The sequence below is a fragment of the Silurus aristotelis genome (assembly GCF_946808225.1).
Source record: "Silurus aristotelis genome assembly, chromosome: 27".
Classification (NCBI taxonomy): domain Eukaryota; kingdom Metazoa; phylum Chordata; class Actinopteri; order Siluriformes; family Siluridae; genus Silurus; species Silurus aristotelis.
Window position 1 is genome coordinate 12,283,580 of NC_139600.1, and position 14,262 is coordinate 12,297,841.

The following is a 14,262-nucleotide window of genomic DNA, read 5'->3' on the forward strand; positions in this document are numbered from 1 at the left end:
ATATATATATATATATATATATATATATATATATATATAAATATATTTTTCAAACTGAGAATATAATAAATATTATGTAATATCTCTAAGCCAACACCAGAAAACTGTTTCATATCACTGTACGATTTGAGACAAGGCTGAAGGCTCCAGGGTACAGCATTTAAAATAGTGTAACACTTCCTCAGCCCCTGCAGAGACTGCCACATGGGAGCAAATCAAACTGTCCAACATCCTGCGTAGCACAACGTGGCCGCAACACCGCAAGCTTTGTACACACACACACGCACACACACACACGTCAGAGTAATTCCGTCGGTGGATATAAGGACAGCGTTAATGAGAGGGACGACTCAGCAGGAACATGTCTTACTACTAATTGAATAAGGAACTTTAAGGTGCTGTCAAGAGCCGGGAGATAAGTGCATGCAGACGCAGGGCCGCGCTCTCTGCATTGACTTCAACACTCTAAACATAGATTTGGCGAATTCCACATTTAGGCGCATTGAAAGAAAACAGAGCTCTTTGGGTGTCTAGCCAGACATGTCACAATGTGCAGCTACAGAGCCAGGAACGAAAGAGCAAAAATGTGCATAATAATAGAGGTGGGTTTTTTATTATTATTATATAAATGTATATACATTTTTCAGCATAATTTTGGCAAAATAAAGTGGGCAACAACCAGCCAAAAATGAAGCAAATTCATCAATAAAAAGCCAAAAGACTTTTTAATGATCAATAGCGGGTTACTTCAGGGAAAAGTTGGATCTCAGAATGATAGATTTTCTTTATTATTTTTTTTTTGCATGGATTCATACCAAGTACAGAAACGAACTGCATGTGTGACAAGATTCCTCACACCAAGCTGCATTTTCTCTACCTGCTCTCTCTCTCCCCCTTGTGGTCAGTATTATAATAGCACCGATAGGCTGTGAAAGCACAAAATCACTAGTGTTTATTTTTTTCCCCAACTTATAAGTACAGAGTGAGTCAACTGTATAGCAAATCATAAATTTACTTAAGTGCCTTCTGACTTCTAACGCATGACCCTGTAGTGCACATTTTTTTTTTAATAAAAGGTTTAAATAAAACTAGATCATCTTTTTTCTGTTCTGTCTCCAGGAAGACACAGCTCTACCTCTGCCATGTTAATCTGTATTCTATGTGACTATTAGTGTTGAGTCTCAGTGTTGTAATACGTATACATATTCACGTAGCAGCAGTGGCGCTGAGAGAACGCGCTTGAGAAACAGTTTAGCGATGAGAAATCAATCCACATATCAAATACTGATCACAAATTATTGGTCACTTTCTTTATAATAACAATCCAGCACATCTACTAATTATATATAAATAAATTACTTTTTTACCGATGCTATAAATGGTAAAAAACGATGCGAATCAGTGAATCTTACCATCCCTATAACTTTTAACTGCTCTGGATAAGGATGTCCCTCAAATGTACAGTAGACATGGTCTATTTGAACCTAAATAGTTTTTGCAAATGAAATATTGATGAAATAATGAATGTTCATTATTATAACCAACATGTTCATTGACTGGTCATCCTCTAGATTTTGTTCCAACTGATTCCATCTAATTTATTGAACTGCTTCATATGAGATTAGGGTTCCAACAACTATAATGGATAATGAAATTCACTGTCCACAAATTCATTGGTCTGCTCAAGTGACAGGTTAGCGTGACTGAGATAGCGCAGCCGCTTGTGCAGGGGCGGATGGTACAGGGTCGACTGGCAGCAGGAAAAAGTTTGTACCCCCAATCATTCAAGGCATGGGAGCATTTTATATTTACATTTTCGGCAATTAGCAGACGCACTTATCCAGTGTGACGTACAAAAGTGCTTTGAGTCTCTAGCAATGAAGAAATCTACACTGGGACGCAAGATTACAAACTTTTGATAAATATAACTCTTGAACTCTACAAAGCAAACTTGGAGAAAGTGCTAATTTAAGTATTTCAGGAAAAGAAGGTCTTCAGTCGTCGCTTGAAGATAATCAGGGACTCTGCTGTACAGACATCTAGGGGAAGTTCATTCCACCACCTCGGTGCCAGAACAGAGAAGAGCCTTGAAGTGTACTTACCTCTCATTCTGAGAGAAGGTGGTACCAGTCGAGCAGTGCTGAAGGATCTCAGACAGCGTGGTGCAGTGCGAGATGTGATGAGGTCTCTGAGGTAAGATGGTGCTGGTCCATTTTTGGCCTTGTAGGCAAGCATCAGTGTTTTAAATCTGATACGTGCAGCTAGTGGAAGCCAGTGAAGGGAGCGCAGCAGTGGGGTGGTTATATTAAAATGTTGTAAGACTGTAAAACCTGCAAGTTATTGCAAAGCAAAGCTTGTGTGGGATGGGAGTACCACAGTGATGCACAAGCACGTGAAAAGGAAACACACTGGTGTCACGGATGAAGGTGAAACATCATCACGGTGAGCAGAACTGTAGAATCCACATCATGTGAAAATGGTGTAGTTTAATGAAGTGCTATTGTATAAACTGTTTGTAACTTCGGGAAAGTCGCACTGGATCTGATCTGTTTTCTTTTTATAGCATTCACCTTGAATACTTGAATGTTTGGTTTGTTTTTTTACAGAAAAAAACCCCAAAGAGTAAATTTGTTCAAAATGAAAATTCCCCATGCACTTCTAAACAAGCAGCTTTTATTATAAGCTTTAAAACGTCAAATTATGTCAAAATTAAAGATTGTTAAAGTCAATATGTGGCTTTTGTATTATTTTTTTTTCATGTATAAAAGTACACTTTTATACATGTACATCCTGAATTAGTTTTATATAGTTGTAATAAGCAAAACATCAAATAAAAGAAAAAATCTAATTGATTAGATTCGAATAATCTGCAAATAATTAATCAACTACATAATAATTACAGCCCTATATGAGATTATAGATCTTTTTTTTTTTTGTTTTCTTGAACGAACCACATACCCTGACAAAGAACCATTAAACACACACTATTTTTATGCGTGCAGTGATTTGCCTGACAGGAAAAACAGCACATTCATTGTATTCATATTTATAGCATGGCACTGTTATGCCAATCATTCACTTTTTAAACATCTGACCAATCAGATTGCAGAACTCAATACTTTGATAGAAATCTATGAATAAATTATGAATGATTGATTTACAAACCACGTGACATTAGGTTTGATTCCGAGCACTAGTTCTTGTGCGTGTTAAAATTTTATAAAAGTGATAGATGAACAGGTTTCCTTTTCAGGGTGTAGACTCCAGATCCATCAAGACCCTGGCGAGGAAACACATTTTGTGTGTTTGATCTGAACCAAAACAGTGAGTCTACTTGAGACATAATTTGAATTCAAATTACAATAATTAATTCTGCTTTGGGGGCTCTGGCCGTGTTCTGTATTTCTAATTTTGTTAATATACCGTATTTTTCGGACTATAAGCCGCTACTTTTTTCCCACGTTTTGAACCCCGCGCCTTAAACAACAAAGCGGCTAATTTATGTATTTTTCCTGGGTTTTTCCCGGTTTCACAAACTTCAAGCCGGTTTCACAAACTTCAAAAAACTGAGCGACATAACATTAGACCAATGAAATTTCCGAACGGAAACGAAAAAAAAACGCACCTCACCTGTGTTCTGAGCTGCACGGCTTCGGGAGAAAAAAAGTTGTTTTTTTTTAACGCACGACGATGCCAAAAGATAAACTCCCGAGATAAATTGTTGTGTAAGGAAGGAGGAAGACTGTGAACAATGACTTACTTGGTCGGCTACTGTTTAGATACAAGCCGTTGTAATGTGTTGAGTCTGGGTGAAGGGAGAGCTCGCTAACTCCAGTTGCAACAGAAATCATATAAGCACAGACAGGTTTCCAAAACTCGTGCTTTTTTATTTTTCTTGGCAACCGCGTTACGGGTTAGTCAAAGAAACTTGAGCATCAGAAAATAATAAGGACATATTCCTCAGTCTTACACACACGCAGTAATACCAGAGGAATGCAGTGGCATGCTGTTCCCAAAATACCGCTATGCTCCTAAAGGAATCGCAACATATTTTACCCGTTACACTGTGTGTAACGTGTCTTTCGTTAAAGCCTGTGTAAAGTACATTAGTGTAGACTTATAGACAGGTGCGGCTTATTTATGTTCAAAATAAAAATATTTGTAAAATTCAGTGGGTGTAACTAAGATTCATATGTGCTTTTTCACCATTCGGTTCTACATTAAGACCCATTAGCTATTATAATAACCTCCGCTCTTCTGGGAAGATGTTCCACTAGATTTTGGAGGGCGCTTGTAGAGATTTTTTCCTCAAGGGTCTGGGGTGTAGTCAGCACGCCAATTCATCCCAAAGGTACAGTGGGGTTGAGGTCAGAACTTTGTAGCATGTCACTAAAGCTCAAACTCAAACCTTGTAATCCATATCTTCATGGAGCTGGCTTTGTGCATAGGGGATGTGTCATGCTGGAGCTAAAGGGAAGTAAATGGAAATGTTAATGCTACCACATCCAAACATCCTGTGTGCCTCCAACGTTGTGCTAAAAGTTTGGGGAAGAACCGCATACGGCTGGAAAAGTCAGGTTTCCCAATACTTTTGTCCATATAATGTATATTAAAGGCTCAAACTTTCCAAGAGGAACAAAATCAATAAAGAGTAGATTTTAATACTTTTGATTTAATGTCAAAAGCTGAAGGCACTGTACAATACAGCTATGACTTTAAACCCAATCATGGCAACATTGATTCACATACTGCTACAATACCATGCTGGTTTTAATAACTGGTAATGTCGGAGGTAAAATGTGAACAATGCAGTCACCATAAAAAAAGGCAAAAAAAAGCCGAGTTAAACTGAAGAGCCACTGAGATGAAACGAATCACTTTCACATATAAAAATATTAAAAGAAATAACTTAAAAGCAATCTCAAGTTAAAGTGGTTAAATCCTAAAAATAAACAATAAAAAAGACAGTAGTATAAAAGATGAGTTCACAATATAAGGCTGCAAATAAACATGGAGAAATTCAGGCTGAAGCTTATTCACATTTAAAAAGTTAAAATAAAAATCCTTTAAAAACACATTGTTCGATGTGAAATCCCACGAATCGGACAAATTCCTTTGCCTTTTATATCCATGTTCCACGAGGCTGAGCCTAGTTTCATTTCGGTACAATGCACTTTCGAGTGGTGATGCAGAAATCAATCGTAGCATAACAAATAAAATAAAGTCTACATGCCTCTAAAATAAGTTATGAATAAGTGTAAACTAGGACATGTTCCGTTTGGAAATACAGAAACTTCCCCCCTCAAAAAAGAAAATTTTCAATAAACTTCTCACATCTCAAACATTGTAACAGCGACCACCTGTGTAGCCTTCAACATTTGTAAGAAGACCACAATTTCATCCCAAACTCTGTATATTTATACTAAAGCGTAGGTTTAAATTAAACACAACGGCTGTTTAGTACGTCACATTTCGGCTGCAGTGGATGTATAGTCATGCTAAATTTACATACCTGGATTTTTTTTTTTTAAATCCAGTGGAAGCCAAAGTACACATCCTGAATTAATAATAATAACAAGAATAACAAATAAAAATAAAAACCCTCTCAGTACATGCTTAACCTTCCTAAATACAAACTCTATTCCAGGCTTTTCTGAGTAGATGCTACATGCTTGTGACAATTTGTACTTTTTTTTTTGTTTTCCCCTACATCTTTCAAACATTTTTAATTTAGGACATTCACAACTGGTTATAATATCCAACCCATGTAAAAAAAATAAAATAAAATAAAATAAAATAAAATTGTTTGGAAATCCATCTTGTTTGCATAGTAACACTTGTTAATTGTTCCCAAATAAATACTTCCTAAACTGAAATTAATTTAAAAAAAAAAAAAAGGAAAAAAGGAAGAGAAAAAAACAAAAAACATTACAGGCTTAAACTAGAATGTTGTCCTGAAGAATGAGGCGTTATTTTGATAGATGAGGAACCCTGAAAGAAGGTATGACAAGAATTGAATGAGAAATATGGCTGACCAACACAGTGTTCAAAAGTGATTTTAACAAAGTGCAATAAATTACATTTAGTCCAAGAGAATTCAGTTTTCATGTATTATAATGTAAAAGGTTACAGAGACACCAAACCGAACAGACTTCTTAAAAATAATTTTTTTTTAAAAAGTAACCTGTACAGATCCGGTCGCAACTTACGTTTTCTTTGTTCACATCTTTGCTTTGGCTCGTCCCGGATGCCACTCGTTCATTTGTAACTTGATTCCCCAAAACTTTCTTCTGTTCATTCAAAGGAATTCATTTTTTGGTGTAATACTGATGCGGTGTTGAGTAGTAGAATAAATCGATATTTAAGAAAGAAAGAAGGAAAGACAGACTGACCTTGATAAGGCCTCCGAATGAGCGGGATCGAGCATGCTTTTGGTTGGAAGGTCTAGGGCTTTCACGGGTTGGAGTGCCCTGCTTATTGAACTGGGGGAGGAGAAAAAAAATAAATAAATAAAAAATAAATAAAAAAAATTGTGTGATGGAAGAAACTCCAGACTCGGACTTGCCACAACACACGTGGCCTCATTTGCATGATATTTTTGGATACTTTTACAAGAGATCAATCAGTGCTTGACTAATTAATATTTTACTAATAGACTGGTGTTCAGATTAACATAAGAGCCTTAAACATGAGTCAATCCAGTAGAAGTCTCGTGACAAAAATGATAATAGGAACATTCATAGGAATTTGGAAACTTGGGTACATTTGAAGGCAAATACTTTACTCAAATACATGGTTTGTGTACTTTATCCACCACTGAATACCCCAGTAGTTCAAATGTAATGGTTTCAAACACAATGCTGAACATCCTCGTCAGATACCAGGTGAGGACGAGGTTAAGTGTGGAAGAGCAACAGGTTACCTGTCGAATGAGTTTCTTCTTCTTTGCAGAGTCAGGCATGGTGCTGACATGCTGAAAAAGCTCCCGCAGCGCCTCCTGCGTGTGTTTCTGACCGCCGCTGCCGTCCGCCTCGCTGCTTCTCTTGGAGGGTGGGCCTCGAACCGCGCCGGCACACAGCTCCAAGTCGTCCTAAAGCAACGTGGCGGAAGTCATTTACATTCTGGTCACTTTCTCACTTCCACTGAATAAGTGTGTATTAAAAAAAAAAATACATCTAAGGGTTTCCAAGGCAGATGGATGCAGTCAGTGCTTTACTACGGTGTAATGAAAGATAAAAGACAAACTTCATTTGTATGCAAATTGCCCTCGAATATTAATTCAACTCTTTTTTTTTTTTTTTTATTTGACCTGCTCAAGAACAAAAAGTTATAATTATATTTGGGCATGAAGATGGAGGGAGAGTGGGTGGGGTGGGGGGGGATTAGCCTAGAAAAATCACAATTGCAATTTGAGCTCAGGTGACTGATCAGAAGATCAAGAAAAGGCCCCGATATCACACTGACTCTGCATAATTCAAGTGCGCAGCTGTATAATTATAACCTTTGATTGAGGAGTTTCTGAGCCGGTGAAGAGCATCCGTGCATGATCTTTGATGTACGCTGGAGCCTTGAAAAACACAGAACAAGTCATTAAGGCGCGGGTTTGCGAGATAAACCTTCATTTGCGACGGATTAGACGACTTCTAGAAGGACAGCGAAAGATGAAATGACTTTCGAAAAGAAAAAGTCTAAATAAGTTTCTGAGTTCTTACCCGAAACAACTTCTGCGAGTGCTTGATGAGAAACGCGACGCCGTTGTTCAGCTTGTTCAAATTGTCCTGCAGATCGTTCGCAGTCACCTGGGACAAGAAAGGTTTTTTTTTTTTTTTAAAGCAGTGCCGCAGCACACTAAGTGAATAACAATGGAGAAAAACTCAGACCTACATTTTTGGGCCATATGATATGAGGTGCGAACATGAGAGCCAGGTTGAAGGCAGACATTTTGTTTTTGTCCTGTTGCTTGGCGGTGTGATAGAGAAGGTCCAACAGTAGTTTGAGGAGGCTGCGGTTGGCTGGAGGCAGCAGCATGAAGAGAAGCTGCAGTGCTTCGAGCTGGCGCTCTTTGTTCGGTACGGGGGTCTTGTTTCCTTTCTCGTCGAACAGCGTAATCTCTGTGAAGGATCGAATGAGTGAAGGACACGGTGTCAAACTAATTCATGTATCGCATTTTCAACTAGGGCTGAAACCGCGAGAAACTTTGAATATAAAAAGAAAAGGGAAAAAAATGGCAAATTTTTTGCAATTTATTTGTTTCATTTAAACAAACATGGAGCACTGTTTCCTCACGGACCATTAATACTGATGCACCATCTGCTAAAATCTGGAGCAATTGTTGAGAAGAATTAGGCCAAAGAACACGGCAGTAATTTTCCAATGTTTGGGAACATTTCAAACAGTACAGTAATTTTTAAAAGTAATTGGAAATTTAATACTTTGTTTTTTTCATTTATATAGTTGTATTTTGATGTAATATGGCAATTAAATGCAATAAATGGGTTTAGTTTTCACAGATACTTGTGTGTGCAATTTCAGCAACAAAAACGTTCATATTTCTAAAAAAAGGAAACATGTGACTCTTGCATTTGATCGATGGAATAATCAGTAGAATGCTGGTTTACTAAAATAATCGTTAGCTGCAGCCCTATTTTATACGTCCACTTTTAATGGAATATAAAATGTGCTTAGTCGACATTATTTATGATTGAAATATTACCAGCACTTGATATGAAGCTCCTAAACTTTTTATTCTAAACAAAAGCGGCAATACTTTATTATTGAAATAAACTTATTGAGCGCCAAAACTTCTAGACCTTAGGTTCAAAAAATAACCTTTAGACAGAGAATTATTGTACTTTAGGTCTCATTATTTCTAAATAATGGCATCTAGAAATAGATTTCAGACATTTCGGACCGTGGTTAGTGTTAAAAGCAACTGTTTAAATGGATGTTTTTTTTAGCAGATTTTACAGGTTCATAAACATTTTCGAACTATTCCAATATTATGCCCGTTAATTAAATGTGAAGTATTGGGGCACCTAAGTTTTTCAGCCACATGTTGTTCTTCCCCAGTGTTACCACCAAGACGAAGGCACATGACAGGATGTCTTTGGCAGTGGCAGCATTACATTTTCCATTCACTCACACTAGCAGATCCAAACCTGTTCCAGCAGGACAATGCTCATGTACGCAAAGCGAGCTCCGTGAAGATATGCGAGTGGCCTGCTACAGAGCTCTGACTCTATGGAAGCACAGAGGCAGCAAAATTCTATTTCAAATGTAATATGCAAAATGGCATTTCAGTATTCAGTACAATTTGCATTTGCCTTTTCATTCATTCATCTTCTCCCGCTTATCCGTAATTCGGGTCGCGGGGGCGGCAGTCTAAGCAGATTCCCCAGACACTTCTCCGTGTCCAGGGATCGGGCTGTCAAGGCCCCTGCCTTCGACTGCTGCCCAATCCTCTCAGCACCGGTCCCTTACGGTCCCTCCTGCAGGTGGTGAGCCCACGGGAAGGCGGCCCCACGTCGCGGTCCTTGGTTTATTTTTCTCGTAAGGGTCCCCTGGAGCATAGAGGGTTAAGGGCCTTGCTCAAGGGCCCAAGAGTGGCAGCTTGGCGATACCGGGGTTCGAACCCCCGACCTTCCGATCGATGACCCAGCGCCTTAACCGCTGGAGCCACCACTCCCCTTTTTTGCCTTTTCCAATAAACATTTTGAATATGTGGATTACATACTGATTTTAATGCTTTACAAGTTGCATAATTTAAATTAATTACCCAAAATTAAATGTTATTTGTCCGAAATGCGTTCACACGACACTTGACTGGCGTAACGCAGTGTGATATTTGGAGCAAAATTCATAGAAATTGATTTATTTTTTCTTTTAAATTGCCATTTCAAAGATTACATTTTAAATTGAATTTTGTTTCCCCTATGCTTCCGTAACCTTGCGGCGGAAATAAACACAGATCTCCACAAATCTAGTGGAACATCTTCCCAGGAGAGTGGAGGGTACTATTACAGTAAATGGGATGTTTGTAAGTGCTTTTTTTAAGCTTACACTATGCTTACACAAACTTTTACACTATATATTGTAGCTATTAAGAGCCATAGAGCATTTTTTATTCATTTTTCACAAAGTTATAGGAACAAATATTTATTATTAAATCCATTCAGCTTAAATAACCCAATAAACAGGACACAGGACCCCAATAATAAATACATAAAAAATGCTTGGTGTTACTGTAACCAAACCGAACACTCAGAGAACTCTGGAGGTCCATAACCCCCAATCGAAGAACCGCTGCTTTAAAGCAATAAATCTGAAAATTGCGAAAATATGAAGTGACGCCCCTCTGTGCCAATAAAACTGTCCTGAGGGGTCGCGGTCAACCCTGAAAGAGACTACCTGCTATTTTAAGATGCGCCTGATAATGGCGATGAGTCAGCAGCGGCTCTGGGAGCTCCCCGAGGAAGGCCTTGAGCAGTGTGGCCGCGTCACGCGGGTGGTAATCCCCCGTTTCCAGGTCGACATCTGCACCACTGTTGAGCATCTCCCTCAGTGCCTGCTGTCTGATGCTGTTCCCCGGCACACGGAACAGACCCTCTACATGTAGGTCTGACAGGTCAAAGAAAACAGCAACTGCTTTAGAATATATTATTCATTCGCTTCCTTCGTTCATTAGTCACTTAAGGTCAGGAAATTCTCTCAACTAACACCGCGGTTGTTTACTTTTAGCAACAAAAACGTTAAGGTGAAGTTAAAACACAGCGAGCAGTACGCTGAATTTTAAATTACACTCATGAGGCATACAAAAGTGAAACAAACCGTAGAAATAGATTTTTTTTTTTTTTTTACCTAAACATCAAATTTGATATATCGGTTTATTTAACACACAAAAATCGTCAAAATGTGCTTTGGTTTAGACCAAACTGGACAGTTGCTTACTTTTTCCAAGGTACTCGATGAGCTGGTAAATTTGAGCAATGCCCTCTTCAGTTAATGGTGCTCCAAAGATCACACCTTTCTCTGGAAAAACAAAATTTATTCATAAATAAATAAATAAAATACTACATGGACTGAAGTATTGATTTACATGACATTTCCAGAGTCCAGACCCTGTTCCAGCATGACAATGCCCCTGTGCACAAAGCAAACTCCATGCAGATATGCTTTACATGGGCTTGAGTGGAAGATCTCCTGCTATAGAGCTCTGACCTCATCTCTATTGAGCACCTTTAGAATGAATTAGAGCGCTGACTCCACCGCAGACCTCCTCGCCTTACCTACATCGGTTCCGCTTGTGCGTGAATGAGCACAAATCTCCACAAGTTCGGTGTTATTAGAACAGCGAATGTCCACTGACCGCTTTATTTATCGAGGATATTAAATTCTTCTTTACGTTCCAATCCCAATGTCTGAATCTTTTTTAAGAAGTCTTGTTTCTCTTTGAAAAGGATTTCATTGCATTATTATGCGATTATATATTAGCATTACATCAGTGAAAGAGGTCCAGAGGTCCCCAAACACTGAATCACAATCCAAACGTTTATGACATGAGACTGTATTATTTAATATATAATATATGCTTGGTGTCAAAAGATTAAAAACGCAGTCTTTTACTATTTTTTTTAGACATATGCATGTTCCTTTTGTACATGAGTAAACAAACAGGTAAACAGTATGATGTTCTTTGACTAAACAAATAAATCAAATGTCCAACGTTACACTTTACTTTCATTGAACAATCCTCCCTTTGAATGAATAACAGCTTTACACACTCTTGGCATCCGGACAGTTGGTGATTTCTTTCTGACCTTGTGATGCAGTTCATCCCAGAGCAGTTCAATAGGATTTAGGTCAGGTGATAAAGCTCACTCCAGGTGACTGTTTGCGCTCTAAATAACAGAGCTCAGATATATGACTCGGTCGTTGTCATATAGTGAAATGGATCCGAATGAGCAGCAGTCCAGTGGAACTGCGTGGTGTTGAAGTATGGAAATGTAGCCATGATGGTCTCGAACGTTCTCTGCAACAAAACAACCTCAAACCATTAAGTATCCACCGCTTGACTGTTGCTGTGAGACAGTCTGCCAACATCATCTCTCCTGTTTAAAACTTTCGGACAAAAATTTTCATTCATCCGTCCGTAGAAGTCTTCACTGTCCGATTATTGTGCATATTCTTTACCTTTTACTTTGTTGAAACAAAAGGAACATGCATGTGTCTCAAAAAACAAAACAAGTTTCCTGAATGAAACTTGGCCCATGGTTTAGCGCAGTTATTTCCAATATATCAGCCAACAAACACAGTTACCGTGACAGGAATATCTGTAAATAAATAATAATTTATTTTTTTTTAAAAACGAATGCACGGTAGGAAAATATAAAAGGTAGGAAACGTTGGTCTCCTTGGTTCCGTCGTGCCCCAAAATTTGAGTTGAAATTTGAGTTCATACGAACACCTGGTCATTGGGTACTGTTCAGAAGAGCGAGGAGAGAGTTGATTTCTGGGTAATCTAGTGATGTCACATGCATGTTGACCAATCGCATCGTTGGAAATACAACATCGCCGCAGCATAGACATGCGAAACATCAAAACACTCTAAAGGAATGGTAGCTCAGTGGTTAAAGTACTGGGTTACTGATTGGAAGGTCGGTGGTTCAAGCCCTGGTATCGCCAAGCTGCCACTCTTGGGCCCTTGAGCAAGGCCCTTAACCCTCTGTGCTCCAGGGGCACCGTATCATGGCTGACCCTACGCTCTGAACCCAGCTTCTGAGCAAGCTTGGATATGCGAAGAACAAAATTTCATTGTGCTGTAATGTATTTGTGACACTACATATATTCTATTCTGAACAGCAAAGACAAATGATTGCTTGGTAATATAGTGACGTCATATGACGTCACTGAAATCGCCACGCATATCATAGACGTGTGACATATCGAAACGCTCGTCTGGTCATGGAGAGTCGTGTTCTGAGTTTAGTGTTGGGGAAGAAACGATTCCCGGAGTTGAATTTTGCGAAATCTTTTGAACATTTGACTTTTTCAGACACTTTTTTCTTCTTCACTTTGCCCTTTATGACAATTTTCCTGTAAATGAATGATGAATGAGACTGTGTAATGGTTGCAGCACGGTTTCTGGGGTGTGTTTTTTTTATTTACCTTTTCGCTTTAGGAAGTTGGGGAGACGCAGGAAGCCTGTGGAAGCAGGAAGCTTGAGGTCTGCTTCTCCCTGGAGCTGTGCGAACTCTGCTCCGGGTAAATCAATGAGCCTGCTGATGTTACTCAACAAGAGCTCAGTGAAAACCTGCGGCTTCTCGTGCCTCAGTTTCTCCACGAAGAAATCCGGGTTGAAAATAACCGGCTGGCTGTGAGGCATCTCCTGGCTTATGACTATGTTACATACTGTTCCCCTGCGGTAAAGCACAAGGATGCAAGAAAATACAGATAACATATTCTATGAAAAGTGCAGACATTATTTTGTCTATAAATAAAATGTAATTTTTTTTTCAGCATTAGCAAACAATCGAGCCAGTTCCATACAAATACCCATATCTCTATTATTATTATTATTATTATTATTATAACATATACACACTCAGTATACTAATGTGGCTTAGTTTTAAATAACTACGTACTAATAACAGACGCGCACTTTTTAGGGTATAAAACACCCATTTTTGCACACTATATAGTGAACTACAGGTACCAATACAAAGCTATTTGAAATCCACCCACCGCCAACGACGACGCTCAAAGCTAACTGTCAAGATTCAGACGAACTCTGTTCTGCTAGCTATCTAAACACCAAAATAACCCCAAGTTATTTACACTTTCATTGTAATTCACTTTTCATACAAATACACAAAACACAAAGTATATTCGCACACCTTCTACTCTGTTTGTTTTCTTCGTGCCCGTTCTCAGCCGCCATGTTCAGTTTGAATTTGCCACTCAGACCGCCTTAGACCCGCCCCCGGATTCCTATTGGCTGGAGCCGAGAGCGAAATTTCAAATCACAGGGGTGAAAGCATGAATATAATTAAACAGAGAATAAAACGGGCATGTGATTGGCTAAAAAAATATATATTTTATTTCATATTACACGGGTTTCACTTCCGCCATGCGCCATGTTTGAATTAAGGGGGGAGGGGTTTAATTGTTTATATATAACACAATAAAATATATATAAGTGTATATATATATATATATATATATGTTTAATTTTAAATTATTATTTTTTATCTTTTGGTTTTTGTT

At 38.5% G+C, this 14,262-nt stretch overlaps 1 protein-coding gene across 1 annotated transcript; it reads right to left on the minus strand.

Annotated features, from left to right (window-relative positions):
• Positions 1-4,652: 4,652 nt before the first annotated feature.
• Positions 4,653-13,973, minus strand: arhgap19 (Rho GTPase activating protein 19). The gene is made up of 11 exons (XM_083532937.1): positions 13,893-13,973; positions 13,165-13,415; positions 10,948-11,028; positions 10,408-10,617; positions 7,885-8,111; positions 7,713-7,799; positions 7,502-7,567; positions 6,923-7,090; positions 6,393-6,482; positions 6,210-6,290; positions 4,653-5,991 (listed from the first exon to the last, which is right to left on the minus strand). The coding sequence occupies exons 1-11, from the start codon at positions 13,934-13,936 to the stop codon at positions 5,929-5,931; spliced, it is 1,368 nt and encodes a 455-aa protein (XP_083389063.1). The 5' UTR covers positions 13,937-13,973; the 3' UTR covers positions 4,653-5,928.
• Between the last annotated feature and the right edge of the window lie 289 nt (positions 13,974-14,262).

Excerpts from the sequence above, each read along its gene's own strand:
- arhgap19 (XM_083532937.1), bottom strand. The coding sequence starts at position 13,936 with ATGGCGGCTGAGAACGGGCACGAAGAAAACAAACAGAGTAGAAG. Across the intron at positions 11,029-13,164 it reads CAACTTCCTAAAGCGAAAAG|AGAAAGGTGTGATCTTTGGA; the intron begins GTAAATAAAAAA and ends TTGTTTTTCCAG. Across the intron at positions 8,112-10,407 it reads GGCGCATCTTAAAATAGCAG|AGATTACGCTGTTCGACGAG; the intron begins GTAGTCTCTTTC and ends GATCCTTCACAG.